The sequence below is a fragment of the Heptranchias perlo genome, chromosome 28 (genome assembly GCF_035084215.1).
Source record: "Heptranchias perlo isolate sHepPer1 chromosome 28, sHepPer1.hap1, whole genome shotgun sequence".
Taxonomy (NCBI): domain Eukaryota; kingdom Metazoa; phylum Chordata; class Chondrichthyes; order Hexanchiformes; family Hexanchidae; genus Heptranchias; species Heptranchias perlo.
Window position 1 is genome coordinate 9,862,782 of NC_090352.1, and position 16,000 is coordinate 9,878,781.

General features: G+C 43.7%; 1 protein-coding gene across 2 annotated transcripts in view; it reads right to left on the bottom strand.

The window, feature by feature from the left end:
- Nucleotides 1-624: 624 nt before the first annotated feature.
- Nucleotides 625-16,000, bottom strand: part of pom121 (POM121 transmembrane nucleoporin) — a 49,300-nt gene continuing 33,924 nt past the window's right edge. Inside the window, exons 12-14 of one of the 2 annotated variants that reach the window (XM_068008046.1) lie at nucleotides 9,200-9,238; nucleotides 5,923-6,051; nucleotides 625-3,202 (exon numbers count right to left, since the gene is read on the bottom strand). In XM_068008046.1, the coding sequence (XP_067864147.1) occupies nucleotides 3,108-3,202; nucleotides 5,923-6,051; nucleotides 9,200-9,238 (263 nt within the window). In that variant the 3' untranslated portion in view covers nucleotides 625-3,107. The remainder of the gene's footprint in view (nucleotides 3,203-5,922; nucleotides 6,052-9,199; nucleotides 9,239-16,000) is intronic. The other variant, XM_068008048.1, reaches the window with a different exon arrangement.

Consider the following 16,000-nt stretch of genomic DNA (forward strand, 5'->3'; position numbering starts at 1 on the left):
GGAGGGGGGGGACGAGACGAAGGAGGAGGAGGAGGAGGGGGAACGAGACGAAGGAGGAGGAGGAGGAGGGGGAACGAGACGAAGGAGGAGGAGGAGGAGGGGGAACGAGACGAAGGAGGAGGAGGAGGGGGGGGAACGAGAGGAGGTGGAGGAGGAGGGGGGGGAACGAGAGGAGGTGGAGGAGGAGGGGGGGGACCAAGAGGAGGTGGAGGAGGGGGGGGACCAAGAGGAGGTGGAGGGGGGGGGGACCAAGAGGAGGTGGAGGAGGGGGGGGGACCAAGAGGAGGTGGAGGAGGGGGGGGACCAAGAGGAGGTGGAGGAGGGGGGGGACCAAGAGGAGGTGGAGGAGGGGGGGGACCAAGAGGAGGTGGAGGAGTGGGGGGACCAAGAGGAGGTGGAGGAGTGGGGGGACCAAGAGGAGGTGGAGGAGTGGGGGGACCAAGAGGAGGTGGAGGAGTGGGGGGACCAAGAGGAGGTGGAGGAGGGGGGGGGACCAAGAGGAGGTGGAGGAGGGGGGGGGACCAAGAGGAGGTGGAGGAGGGGGGGGGACCAAGAGGAGGTGGAGGAGGGGGGGGACCAAGAGGAGGTGGAGGAGGGGGGGGGACCAAGAGGAGGTGGAGGAGGGGGGGGACCAAGAGGAGGTGGAGGAGGGGGGGGACCAAGAGGAGGTGGAGGAGGGGGGGGACCAAGAGGAGGCGGAGGAGGGGGGGGACCAAGAGGAGGTGGAGGAGGGGGGGGACCAAGAGGAGGCGGAGGAGGGGGGGACCAAGAGGAGGCGGAGGAGGGGGGGGACCAAGAGGAGGCGGAGGAGGGGGGGGACCAAGAGGAGGTGGAGGAGGGGGGGTACCAAGAGGAGGTGGAGGAGGGGGAAGAAGAGGGGTTGGATGAGCATACTTTACTGGTGAAATAGACAACACAAAGGGTGTTATAAAGTCAAATTCTGTTATCACATGGAAACACCGGTGGTTTTGTTCAAAGGTGTTGCAAAATTTCCAAGAAATTCTGTGAAAGACATAATGACAATTGTTGTTTTCTCTACTGAAGATATTCAGATCAACCCTGTGTGGTTTGCTGCCTCCTCTCACCCATCTCCAAGTCCATTCACACTTCTGAAGCTTGCCCAGCTCACAAATGGTCATCCAACAGCTAGGAGGATGGGACAGATCTCACTATGGTAACCAGTACCACTCTGCATCAACTGACCACTAGCAGATTGGTCACGTGCCCTGAGTGGCATCCCTATCTGGGCTGCCAGGCATAGAGAGCAGCGTCATTTGAATGCCAGTCCATCCTGAGATTTTAACACTGGTCTACAACATGGGAGTCTAAGGGCCCCCAATGCTGCAGCTGTCATGTTGCTCAACACTATTCTGGTCCCTGGGAAGCCCTGCTCAAACGTATGTTGTAAAATTTATTAAAAAGTTTGCCAAAAATATCCAATACAAAAACAGATCAGACCTCATAACCTGGCATGAACTGGGCATTAGAACTGCATCACAACCAGGAGACTGGCAAGGTCCAACTTTAAGGCTCCACTCATACCAGAGTTTTATGGCAACAGGTGGTATAGGGCTTGTATAATACGTGATCAGTATCCCACCCGAAGCACCACCCAACACGACTGCCCCTTATAATTAAATCTGCTGAGAGACTAAAGTCAAGATTATTCAAAAAGTTGAAACATTTTTCCTTTTTAAAAAAAACTTTTGAAAAATCAGTTTGTTTTTAAATCAAGGAAATTAAAACAGGCACATTTCAGAACTGTACCCAAAATAAGATGCAAGTACCTAGTCACGGTTAAAATATACACGGTATATATGTATACATGTACAATTCTCAACATTGCCAGCCAAAGTTTTGGTATAAGCTGAAGAAATTTGCATTTTTAACATTATAGCACCGGATTTTTAAAATCTGTTTTTGAGAGTCCTATATTGTGTAATGGGAACCTCCTCCAAAACTAGCCATGACTGCCATTTCTCCATAGAACACTGCTTAATGTGTCACGCAGTTATAGTAGCAAAACACTATCGCATCAGATTAGCAAGAGTCAGATTCACATATATCCAATGAACCAGCCAGATCCGGCATTACTAACATGCCGCCACACATACACTGAAATTTTTCCTCCAAACTCGATTCACTGGGCAAAAAAGTGAGATATACAAGCAAACACTGATAACATTACTGTATATAAAAAAAATGGTCTGACACTTGGGAGGGGGTGGGAAGGGGGTAGCATTGGAGGGAGAGCTATTTGGATTTGTTTCCTTTACCTAACTAAACATAGATTTAAAAAGGAGGCTACATCATCACTCACAGGAGAAAACAAAAAGGACAGAGGTAGGTAGCATAGCAAAAGATGTTGAGAAGTGACTCAAACAGGCACAAAATTTTCTTTTCTCAAAAACAAAAAAGGTGTTTTCGGCAAGGTTTAGAATTCTTGTCAGACGCAAACCAAAATGAATAAAGTGTCCATGGAAAAGGGAAGGGAAAACGAAAACGAAGAGCAAGAAAAAGATAGAGTTAACATTAGCCTCCAGTTCAGTTTTGCCATTGGACACAAGCCAGCACAGAAAGTGGTGACGTTACTGGGAATTGTGCCCTTAGGAAATCTAACAAAAAAAATGTTTTCAAGTGCAGCGATATGTACAAAAAAGGGTCAGTCCAGAAAGGTCCGCAAATCGCATTTTACAGCAACCTTTAAAATAGAACGTTTCAAGTAAAGCTATGTCTGCCGCTTACTGAGTCACCCGTTACTGCTGTACCCTGAACCAAACTCAGATCACCGTTCTGCAATGGCCAGTTTTAAAGAGGGTGTACAAACTTAAGACGAGGAGGACTTCGATGCAGTCCAACGAGCTTTCCGCATTGTTGCAGAAAATTATTTTCAGCAGCCACAAGCCATTTGTTCTGACAGTTCAAGCCCAGAAAAAAAAGACCTAAATTTAAACAGAATTTTTCTCAAGAATATATTCTCGGCTTCTGAGGTCAGTTGCCTGGACATCCACGACCGGCGTTGTTTAGGGTACAAAAGTAAAAAGTGGTAATGGTTTTCAGAATAGTCAACATGTAATGTTCATTTGCGCTATTCACATTCCCAATGTCTATCTCTTCCGTACGTGCTGCCGCCTAGCCTGCAATCTCTGTCTGGTTCCAGCAGGTCGAGATCCAGCTCCTATAGAAAAGGTTGGTGTCGCTGCTGAGAGAGACAGAATTGAAGTAGGACTGTTAATCATTGAACACGGATGTTAATGGCATGTGGAAATTCTCTCTCCTCACTCCTGCGTCCCTATGAAATGACTGTGTCCATGGTGGGGAATGATCAGGAGGGAATTGATTTGTGCAGAGACCCAAAACATTCCCAAGTACTGCCTGGGCCACCTGACTGGAGTGCCGTGCACTTTTTTTTAAAATGCAAGGTGACAGTATTCAGTCAGAGGCAATGAACAAGGAAGGATGACCCAAGAGAGCACAGGCAGCTCTAGAAAAAAGATCAGCTAACTCAGCTAAGACTGGGCAATCCAAGTAGAGATCTTTGTCACTGTGTATGGCTCAGCTAGTCACTGCATTTGAAATTCATGCATAAGGGATGGTGATGTGTGATGATACATGATGCACCACAACCCCTTCTTAGAAAAAGAAGTCACCTCCAGGGAGTACAGATCTTCACATCTAAGATATGTTCGGAGCTTTTATATGAACACCACCTGCCATAATGTACATTTGTTTTTAAAACAAAGATGCTGTCATAACAAATGCACAATCTCAGAGAAACTCTTTTACTCCGTCTTAATTGAGATATCACTAAAATCGACAGATAAGGAAACACACACAGTTAAGGAGCATTGGCTCTGCACTCATATATATTCAGAATGGCACTGCATTCTACAATAATCTAAAATGTTCTACTGGTGATGTTGCATATGGTCACTGGTGTGATGCCTGCCACATGACTACCTGATGCCACAACACTCACCATTTGCCATTGCCATGTATGATACACCTCTATCTTAATAAGGATAACTTTCCTCTGGCAGAAGGTTTCCCCTTTATATGGTTAGGACAGGCTACCATGGTCACCCAGGGCAGCACCTTTTTACAGTGTCTTCATACTGGAGGCCTGCCACCATCTCAACTGTACTACCACAATAGATCAAGTGCAGATCAGGAGTCACTGCCATGTATCATTCAGGGATTACCAAAAAGTATACAATTCTTTTCAACTCATCTTTTTCCCCATAATGGGACCTTCCCAGCAGCTCGAGTTTCTTGGATTAGCCCCAAAAGTCCAACAGCAAAACCAGATCTCCAAATGTGATTGGTTTGCCATGTATTCACTTATAATACAACACCTTTTGCTATTTATGTTTCTGCCTAGCATACTCCTCTATTTCTTCAGGTGTGCTACTTCTTTAGAACTATATCTCGTTGATTTATTGGTAACATGTATTTCAATTTTAGAGCTGCCCTTGCCTCTCCCAGTTTAAAACTTATTGTTTCCTGAACTCGAGTTCTACGTGAACAAGGCTTCTTGCAAACAGTGTCCTCCTTGGATAAGACTCAATTTTCCAAGAACTGTTCTGTTTAATCACTTCATCAGGCTTTTTGATTGCTGCCTGAAGGGATACAGTAGCATTGTGGTTATGTTACTGGACAAGTAATCCAGAGAATGAGTGTTCAAATCCCATCATGGCAATTTAAGAATTTGAATTGTGTTTCAAAAGTCTGGAAATGATATAAAAAGTGACTGAAGCTGTCCAATTGTCATAAAAACTCCAACAGGTTCACTAATGCCATTTAGGGAAGGAAACCTGTTGTCCTTACCCAGTCTGGCCTATACAGGACTCCAGTCCCACACCAATTTAGTTGATTCTTAACTACCCTCTGAAGTGGCCTAGCAAGCCACTCTATCGTATCAAACCTTCACTACACGGACTGTGGTGACACACCACCTCAGGGCAACTAGAAATGGGCAATAAATGTCAGCCTTGCCAACAACACCCACATCCTGAGAATGAATTAAAAAAACGTCTTTCTAGTCTTGAATAGTTTGCAGAGTTCCTGGAAAAGTGTGGACTGAAATTGGCATCCTGGATCAGTGTTTTTTCCTTGGGTGAGCTTATCAAACTTGCAGGAACAGTGTCTTCTTTTTAAAGAGGGTCTCGGCTTTTGATTGTGCACAGAGGTCACTAGATTCACTGAAGTAGTCAGTGATCGCCATTGTACAGCAATTTCTAGAGCATGATTTGCATAGTGGCCCAACGATACCTATGGCAATACATTGACGAGTATATTTATTTGGTCCCAGTGGGCCCGGCTTGCATGGGAGCTCAATTCCTTTGAGGAGGATTTTTACCCCAATTGCAAGTGAATGATTTGATCAATAGCTTTGTCCTTAAAGCCACAACTCTGCACCCTACACTCAGAAACAGCTCTCATTCTACCACAAGCTCGAAAAAGCTACTGGCTACAATAGTGGATGACTGCTCATGCCATGAAGCCTGCCTGCTGACACTGCAGGCCTACAATGCTTAATTCCTTTTGGGATCTGTAGTCATCCAGGGTCCCACATATCATCTAAATACAATCTGGATGTAGTTAACAGCCAGTGAATCAATGAAACAGGTTAGGCTGCACAAGTCAGACACGTCCAGAATATGATTTCTATACCCTGCATTCTGGTAATTATTCCCAACAGCAACTCTACCACAACCATCTGATGTACACACAGCCTTCTGAGCTGGCTTGGTCAGCTAATCCAGCAGACAGGAAACTAGTAGTCTGCATGGTCTATTTCCTCACTAAGCCACTAGAGATGCTCATTCAATGGAACTGATGAGGTGAAGCAGACAATCATTGTATTTACACACAACAGGCTCAGCCACAGAATCGGGTCTGTGATGATGGGTACTTTCTTACCAAATGCCGATGCTGCTGCTGCTGCTGCACCTGCTCCTGGACTCCCAAAGTTTGATGCTGGAGTACTCGCAGTCCCAAAGGAAAAGCTGCCACTTGGAGTACTCTGTCCAAATCCAGGTGCAGTAATCCCTGGAAGAACCAACAGGAGATAACATCAGGCTTTTGCCTATCCACTTTATACAGAATCAGTAGCAAATGCTAAAATATCTTTGCATTTGTGAAAGAATGAGAAATTTCTAATTTTACAGATGCAAATCTCTACTTTACAGTCCCACAAAGTCTTTCTGCTCCCCTTAGCCGATTATTCCCTCCTTCAAGATGTCCTGTAGTGTTTTACCTACTATTGGTCAATAGTTCCTAGAGTTATCTTTATTATCTTTTATAAATTGGTGTTACATTTGCCCTTCTCCAATCCTTGGATGCTGTTTACACTGAACCCTGAAAATGTGATTGATTTTCATTAGCCATTTCCTTAAATACCATGGTATGCAATCCATCTGGGCCATGTGCTCTCGCCCTCTTAGAGCTCTCAGCGTGTCCATGACCTACATACTTCGAACATTCATAATATTTCAATCAATATGGGCTCCAAGAATAATATGGACTTAACTCGATCCATGTTCACACTGTCATTGGCAATTAAGTGCAACTTCAGATGAAGTAACAGACCGATTCTATGATAAATAATGTGGAGTACAGTCTGGGAATTGGTACTAGCATAGCCCAATTGTGTCCAAAATATATTTGGAAATTCTATTCTCCTACAATCTATCAGTTTGCTCATTCCCAGCCCCGTGGGCAGACTGAAGATCTATCCCCAGGTTACTGCCACTCTTCAAGCTCATAATTCTTGCTCTCTGTGGAGAAGCATCCTGCTTCTGTTAATCATCTACCCATCCTGGCACAGCCACGATAGGGAACACAGCAAGGGCAGAAATGACATACCCACATCCTGCCAATCCAAGCTCAATGTCACTTTAGGTTAAAAATACCAAAAACATTTAGACGATCTGTTTTGTAGATCATTGGAGTCCAAGTGGATCATTTTCAAAGTTATTTTCTTTATCTCTCAAAATTTTCCAAACCTGTCGCAGTTCTGCAGTGTAAACAGAGCCAAGGTACAGAAAACCCAAAATAGCACCACAAAACCAGAGAGGTGTGGATGCGTTATTCTGTTCAAAGACAAAAGGAGGGCAGGTACCTCTGACATCTTGGCTCCGACTGCCTGCATTTATTGAGCAAACCCTACACAAGTCAGGAACTGCAGCAGTTAATATGGGTGAAACATTAGTCAACACAAGCCCCTCCCCGTGCCATGTAAAATCCCAAACAGCTAAAGCAGTGAGGAACAAATACAAAATGGCATGTGGCACAAATTGAGTCACAAGATAAAGCACATGTACCAGATGCAGTCTATCTCTCAAAACCAAGCTAAAATGGCTAACTTAATCAGGAATTCACAGACATTTCTGAAAGGTCAATGTTTTAACTTTTTTAAAAAAAACACTTTCCTCCCACTTCCTCGAGGTGCTGACTACTGTTGGATACATTTGCACAGCCATGGTAGCCTTCTAGTACACTGCCAAGTGGTCATTCTACATGCTTGAGCACTGGTGGGCTACTCCACCAAAGGAGGCCTCAGACATATCCAATGTCCATAGAGGTGTACTTTTCAACTGGAGTTATTAGATAGGAATCATGAGTGATATCCTAGCGAAGTGTAGAATCTAAAGTTGCCAACTATTCGGATTTTGCATGATCCACTTGTGTTGCTCACTCCAGGACTTAGGAATTTGCACTTTTCAGGCATTGCCACTCAATCTATTGTACATGCATAAAGTTCCAGTATATGTATGGAAGAGGTAATGTATAATGCACAATGCAGTGTTCATCAGTCCCTTGGTGTTGTAAACCTACATAATAGTAAATATATATAGGAATCTTGGACAAGCATAGTTTACAGCAAAATTAAGAGGGGCGCATTGAGGGGGTCAGGGATGAGCCACCGGTCATAGGTTATCTAGCCTCTGTCCTGCTCTTGTCAGCGTTGATATGGCTGGTCCAATTAAGCTTCGTCATTAGTGACTCCCATGATGTTGATGGTGGGGGATTCCGCGATAGTGGTGTCACTGAATGAAGGTGCTTGGGCCTTTTCTTGTTAGGGGTGATCACACTCTGAAACTTATGGCTCGATGTTACCTGCCACTTGTCAGCCAAAGCTGGGATGTTGCCCAAGTCCTACTGTAGGCAGGCATGGGCTGCTTTGTTATTGAAGTTGAGAATTTGGCTGAACGCTACAGAAACATCAGTGAACATCCTCACTCCTGACCTTATGCCAGACTGATGAAGCAGGTTAAGATGGTTGGGCTGAGAATACTGTTGAGGAACTCCAGCAGCGATGTCATGGGTCTTCAACAATCATGAGCAGCTTCCTGTATTCAGGTAGGACTTCAACTAGTGGAGGGTTTTCCTACTGCCCTCAGTTTTGTGAGATCCTTGGATCCATACTTGGTCAGGTGCTACCTTGGTGTTGTGGGCTATTGCATTCAGAAAATAAAGGAAGCTGTAACCTCTCTGGATTTTCAGACACCCTTGCTAGGTTGTAAAAATAAGAACTGGGTACATGTTCCTAATGAGTGTTTAAGAAAGTTTTTGCCATAACAATGTGTGCTCCACCAAAGTTACCATGCTGATCTAGCAACTAAGGCAGTGCACATTCTAATTCCCTGAAAAATGTTCAGCTCAATGTAGAAATACTTACTACAATTAAAATTTCTCTCTTATTCCAATAGACTGCACATGGAATATTTGAGCACACAAATACCACCTGCACTGCCCAGCCTAGAAGGAACCAGCTATCGACAGTGTCAGGGGAGAGGGGAACTAATGTCAACTATTACTCATATAATTTTGTGGTATAACAGTCACCTACATTGATGCAGTACCATAAAGGAAAGAAAGCTTTTTATCTTCATATATTAAGATCAATTCTTTGTCACTTACATATATTGCTCCCATTTCCTGGTTGAATTTGCTACCTGTGGTAAGTGAAAGATAACTACTGAAGCAGCAGCTAAGGTTATTAACAAATGCATCTTTACAGAAACACATCTGTACCGTTTCTGTTAAGCAGCTAGCCTTGCTGGAGCCAAGAGCAGAGACAGCAGAATCAAGTCAAAATGGTGTTCTAAAGCAGTGTCTCCCGTAGCTACTGGTAGAAAGCAGCCAGCAGTGAGCAGCCAAAGCTTGCAGACTCTGTAGCATCGCATTAACTTACCAGTCCCAAAATTCAAACTGGGAGTTCCAAAGTTGAACCCTAGTGAAATTTAAAAATAAAAAATAAATGGCGACCGTCACCAGCAACAATTATTGATGGTTAAGTTTGGTTAGGACAAAAAAATGGATTTACACTTTACGCTGTATTCACACCATTCCACGTAGACTCACACTGACCTCAACATAATTTTTGAAGGTTCACCTGCAGTGACTCAGCTTTCTACACTGGAGTTGGATTACATACAAGCCAATAACCATTACAGAGCAATTTCAAAACTTCCAAGCTCCACAGTGGCTCAGTTCATAAATGCAACATGCAATGGAGTCATACCGACCAAAAGGTTCCAGGTTCGGTCCTGCACTCTGCTAAATTAATTCAGCACTTCCTGGGTGGCAGTAGGGGCAGTACAGTTGGCGTTGGTGCCCCTGGGCTATGAAGGGACAAAAAAAAACATCCAGGTTTCCCAATCCTGAATGCTTTCAGTAACCCTGGCTAGAAAGTATCCATGTGGATATTATGTGAGAATAGGATCGAGCTAAGCTACGTTGTCCTTCAGATATATTGCTTGCCAACACATCTTAGCCACTTGGGGAAGGCACTTAAGGCCACTATTATCCACGGAATCCGTCAGCACCTTGCTGTCTCATGGTCTTCAAAAGCCTCAAGATCTGTGACTTTGACTGTGCCTTCAATCCCCTAAATCTCACCCATGTCAATGCAGCTCTGAAGCCAGATAACAAAAAGGCACTCAAAAAAGTGACCTGCATACCCGCTCAATATTTTGTGGGGATGTTATTTTCCCTCTGCTCTCATGGGGAAATCCTGGCCCCGACAGTTCAGGCAACAAACTATTGTGTATGAAACTATGGGTGTAAATGTGCAACCTGCCACAGGGACAATGAAACCAATCAAGTCACCAAGCCAAGCCACACAGCTGACTGGATTACCCATTACTTCAGCAAACACTTCATTCAATGTTAGAATTTCAGCCATATGATTTGAGATCCCAGACAACCCTGGTCATGTTAAATCAAACCACTGCAATTCTGTTCATTTACAATATTTTTCAGCAATAATTAAAGAAATTAAGCGAAACTGCCATTTTTTTAAAAAAAGAGCTCTAACCATCACTGCTCCCATTAGGTGCAAAAGTTGACTGAATTTGATATCACACTGACCAAACCTGTGCCTGTAACCACTCATAACATCTGTGGGCCAGGTGGAGAAAATGAGCCAGGTTTCAGCTCCTAATTGCTATCCAGTGATCCTTGCTGGACATTGCATGTGGTCATTAATCGAGAACAGGATCAGCTGTGATGCGGTCTGTAATTGAATCATAGAATTGTTACAGCACAGAAGGAGGCCATTTGGCCCAATGAGCCTGTGCCGGCTCTTTGTAAGAGCAATCCAGTTCGTCCCATTCCACATAGCCCTGCAAATTTTTCTCTTTGAATATTTATCCAATTCCTTTTTGAAAGCCACGATTGAGCCTGCATCCACCAACCCTTTCACGTAGCGCATTCCAGATCCTAACCACTCACTGCGTAAAAAGGTTTTTCCTCATGTCACCTTTGGTTCTTTTGCCAATCACCTTAAATCTGTGTCCTCTGGTTCTCGACCCTTCTGTCAATGGGAACAGTTTCTCTTTATTTACTTTATCTAAACCAGTCATGATTTTAAACACTTCTATCAAATCTCCTCTCAACCTTCTCTGCTCTAAGGAGAACAACCCCAGCTTCTCCAGTCTATCCACGTAACTGAAATCAGTCATCCCTGGAACCATTCTAGTAAATTTTTTCTGCACCCTCTCTAAGGCCTTCACATCCTTCCCAAAGTGTGGTGCCCAGAATTGGACACAATATTCCAGTTGTGGCCAAACCAGTGTTTTATGAAGGTTCAACATAGCTTCCTTGCTTTTGCACTCTATGCCTCCATTTAAAAAGCCCAGGATTCCGTATGCTTTTTTAAACCGCTTTCTCAACCTGTCCTGCCACCGTCAAAGATTTGTGCCCATATACCCCCAGGTTTCTCGGTTCCTGCGCCCCCTTTAGAATTGTACCATTTAGTTTACATTGCCTCTCCTCGTTCTTCCTGCCAAAATGTATCACTTTGCATTTCTCTGCATTAAATTTTATCTGCCATGCGTCTGCCCATTCCACCAGCCTGTCTATGTCCTCTAGAAGTCTATTATTATCCTCCTCATTGTTTACTACCCTTCCGAGTTTTGTGTCATCTGCAAAATTGGAAACCGTGCCCTGTACACCCAAATCAAAGTCATTAATATATTAAAAAAATTGATCCTAGTACCAACCTCTGGGGAACACCACTGTATATCTTGCTCCAGTCCGAAAAAAAACCAACCACCACTAGTCTCTGTTTTCCGTCACTTAGCTAATTTCGTATCCATGCTGCCACTGCCCCTTTTATTCCATGGGCTTCAATTTTGTGGCACTTTATCAAACATGTTTTGAAAGTCCATCAAAAAACTCAATCAAGTTAGTTAAACACAATTTGCCTTTAACAAATCTGTGCTGGATTTCCTTTATTAATCCATACTGATCCAAGTAACTTTGTCTCAGATTATCATTTCTAAAAGCTTCCCCACCACCGAGGTTAAACTGACTGGCCTGTAGTTGCTGGGTTTATCCTTACACCCTTTTTTGAACAAGGGTGTAACATTTGCAATTCTCCAGTCCTCTGGCACCACCTCCCATATCTGAAGGACGATAGTGGCTAGTACCTCTGCAATTTCCATCCTTACTTCCCTCAGCAACCTAGGATGCATCCCATCTGGACCGGGAGACTTATCTACTTTAAATACAACTAGTCTTTCTAGTACCTGCTCATCATCAATTTTCACCCCATCCAGTATCTAAACTACCTTCTCTTTTACTGTGACTTTGGCAGCATCTTCTTCCTCGGTAAAGACAGACGCAAAGTACTCATTTAGAACCTCAGCTATGCCCTCTGCCTCCGTGCATAGATCTCCTTTTTGGTCCCTAATTGGCCCCACAACTCCTCTTACTACCCATTTACTATTTGTTTGCCTATAGTAGACTTTTGGATTCCCTTATATGGTAGCCGCCAGTTTATTCTCCACTCCCTCTTTGCCCCTCTTATTTCCTTTATCGCTTCTCCTCAGTACTTTCTATATTCAACCTGATTCTCACTTGTATTATCAACCTGACATCTGTCGTACGCCCCTTTTTCTGCTTCATCTTACTCTCTCTCTCTTTCATCATCCAGGGAGCTCTGGCTTTGGTTGCCCTACCTTTCCCCCTCATGGGAACGTACCTAGATTGTAACCAAACCATCTCCTCTTTAAAGGCCGCCCATTGTTCGATTACAGTTTTGTCTGCCAATCTTCAATTCCAATTTACCTGGGCCTAGATCCATTCTCAACCCACTGAAATTGGCCCTCCTCCAATTATGTATTTTTATTCTAGATTGCTCCTTGTCCTTTTCCATAACTAATCTAAACCTTATGATACTATGATCACTGTTCCCTAAATGTTCCTCTACCGACACTTGCTCCACTGGATCCACCTCATTCCCCAGAACCAGATCCAGCAATGCCTCCTTCCTTGTTGCGCCGGAAACATACTGATCAAGAAAGTTCTCCTGAACACACTTCAGAAATTCCTCCCCCTCTTTGCCCTTTACACTATTACTAACCCAGTCTATATTAGGATAGTTGAAGTCCCCATTATCACTGCTCTATAGTTCTTGCACCTCTCTAATTTCCCTGCAAATTTGCTCCTCTATATCCTTCCCACCAGTTGGTGGCCTATAGAATACACCCAGTAGTGTAATGGCACCTCTATTGTTTCTTAACTCTAACCAAATAGATTCTGTCCTTGACCTCTCAAGGACATCCTCTCTCTCTAGCACTGAAATATTCTCCTTAATCAATACTGCCACCTCCCACTCCTTTTTTTCCTTCCCAATCTTTCCTGAACACCATGTATCCAAGAATATTTAGTACCAATCCTGCCCTTTTTTGAGCCAGGTCTCCGTTACCGCCACTACACCATCTTCCCATGTGGCTATTTGCGCCTGCAGCTCAGCACCCTTATTTACCATGCTTTGTGTGTGTACACACATGCATTCCAAACCGATCTTAGACCTTGTACTGTCTCTTAGTCTGATCCCACCTAATACTGTACTTCTTCATACTCTACTGCTGTCTCTCCCAATCCTTTGTGAACCTTGTGTCTCCTTTCTAATGCTACATCCTGATGCCCACCCCCTGCCAAATTAATTTAACACACCCCCACCCTACAGCACAAGCAAACCTCCCGAATACATTGATCCTAGCTCTGTTGAGGTGCAACCCGTCCATCTTGAACAGGTCCCTCCTGCCCCAGAACTGGTCCCAATGCCCCAAAAATCTGAAGCCCTCCCTCCTGCATCATGAACACCCTGCCCTTGCTGTCCAGGCTCACATGTGAAGGATAAAGCACCCAGGGAATTGTATTTCAATGAGAGTCAGCATCTTCAGGAGGAGGAACAATCATACTGATACCATTATTTCCCAATACAAAGGACACTGCTTCAATGGAATTAATCAGGAATAAATTTGGCTATGTGCAATAATAAACTAGTAAACAGGAGTCAACATCGATTTACAAAGCAATGGTCATGACTGACCAACCTCTGACTTTTTTGAGGAAGGAACATCTCAAGTGAACTGAGGAAAGCCCAAAGATTTTCAAAAGGCATTTGACAAGGTTCCACACAACAGGCTACTAATTAAGTTTAAAGTGAGGGGAATTCAAAGTAAACTTTGTGAATGGCCAAGAAATTGGCTAAAGGGCAGAAACCCAGAAGTAATTGTTGGAGGAGTTATGTCAAGAAGTATTCTAGTTAAATTTGTAGATGATACAAAACTAAGAGGAGTGGGTGATTCTGAGAAGGCTGCTTGGGAAATACAAAATTAGACAAAGTACGTATCTGGATGAAACAAATGGCAGATTAAATTCAGTACAGATGAGTGTAAAGCACTGCACGGAGGAAGAAAAAGTGTGTGCAATGCATGAACTCCATCAATGGTGTTGAAATAGCCAAGAATAAAGTTGAAGGAGATCTAGGTGCCCTAACAATACGTCCAACCACTCCACAGCAGTATAGAAATAGAACAAAGAAATCTGAACTATATAGCCAAAATAGCAGAGTACAAATTAGAGGAAGTCTTGCTCAAATTGTACCATTCTCTGGTCAGACCATAGCATAAGGAGGCATTCGAATGTTGAAGGCAGTGCAAGGTGGGGGGGGGGGGGGGGGGGGAGAAAAAAAAAGACAGAAGGGTCTTTCTCGACAAATTAATTAAGGTGGGCTGAAAAGGTCCTTACTCATTTTTAACATTTTGTTCGTATGCACTAATGTAGCTTATTTACCGCCACAGCACTGCAACACCAAAACTTGAATAACCAGGATGCTACAAAGAGCACATCAGTGTCATTTTTTAAAAAAAAGTTCAAATTGTTCAGGCAGGATCATCATGTAAAAAAAGACCAAAGCTCTTTGTGGATGGAGCAAAACTGCTTTAAAAGCCCAGACCCTGTAAACTTCTGCCTAGTTATTAATGCCAAATGTGCAAGACTCGTATATTGGGAGCTGGCTGTGCTGACCTCAATAAAAGCATTTCTGTACAGGAGTTCAATGGATAACTTTTTAAAATGCATCTCCTTATAAAGTCCTCCAACGGCACAGAGGTGATGTCCCCATCTTTGAGCCCAACAGACCACAAAGTCTCAGGATCCACCGATAGCCTGTGCTGAGTCACCTGATCTAAACTGGAGTAGCAGTAGAGACACTTGAGTTGGCCACAACACTCTTGGGTGAAGGGATGCTTTTGTGATGTCCTCAGCATTTTCAGTTGAAAGTCAAGAATTATGACAACTTGGGCAACCAGCACCCTGGGTCTTTACTTCAGTGAGGGGCTTGATGCATTTAGGAGAGGACAGGAGGAAAATAAACTATTTTGTGGTGAAATACTAACATTTTCATTTTGCTGTCCCATCCACAACCAAAAACGTGACTTGGCACAGAATTCAAGGCACACAATGTTCCTGGACTTAATACCTAAAAGTTCTACTTCCACAGAATAGAGTGGTTCAGTAACAGTGGGCTCCAACCGCTCTCCCTCAAGTCTAAGTCTCAACTTATGAGCCCCTACATTTCGTATTCACAAAATAACTGGCCTCACACACAGACCAACAGAACTGCCCCAAAACCAAAGAAAAAGTGTCTTCTCAGAAGACCTAACCTTTTAAATAAAACATAATGTTTTTGAGATCTCTAAACTCGAGGTTTTGAAACTCCCCTTCACTGTAGAGAAGTCCCAACTGGATTCCTAACAGAACTGTTAGGAAGTGTTGCACCGCTACCCGAACTCTTGGTCGTGTTAAGAGCAGTGTTTAGCCTGGCATTAAGCAACTGAAAATTAGCCAACCAATGTTTTCATGAGCAAATGCACTGCCAGGTATAAACCATAAAGATCAGGAAGGTGGCAGGTCATGGTCAATGCGCGTATGGTCGGGACTTGGTGCAGGTTAGGACATGGGAAGCAGCTTCAAACTAAGTTTGGTCATTATGGTGGTTAACAAGGAACAATCAGTCTGGACTTAGAAGCAGACAAAGTTCAGCTCAGAAGCCAGGTAATTCGTCCCAATTCGCCTGTGCTAGTGACTTAAAAAAAGATCATATGCAACAAACAGATTGTTAACATAACAAAACGAAGTCCTATCTACTCTTTCAGACAGATATAAAAGATCCTATAGTACTTTTTCCAAAGACGAA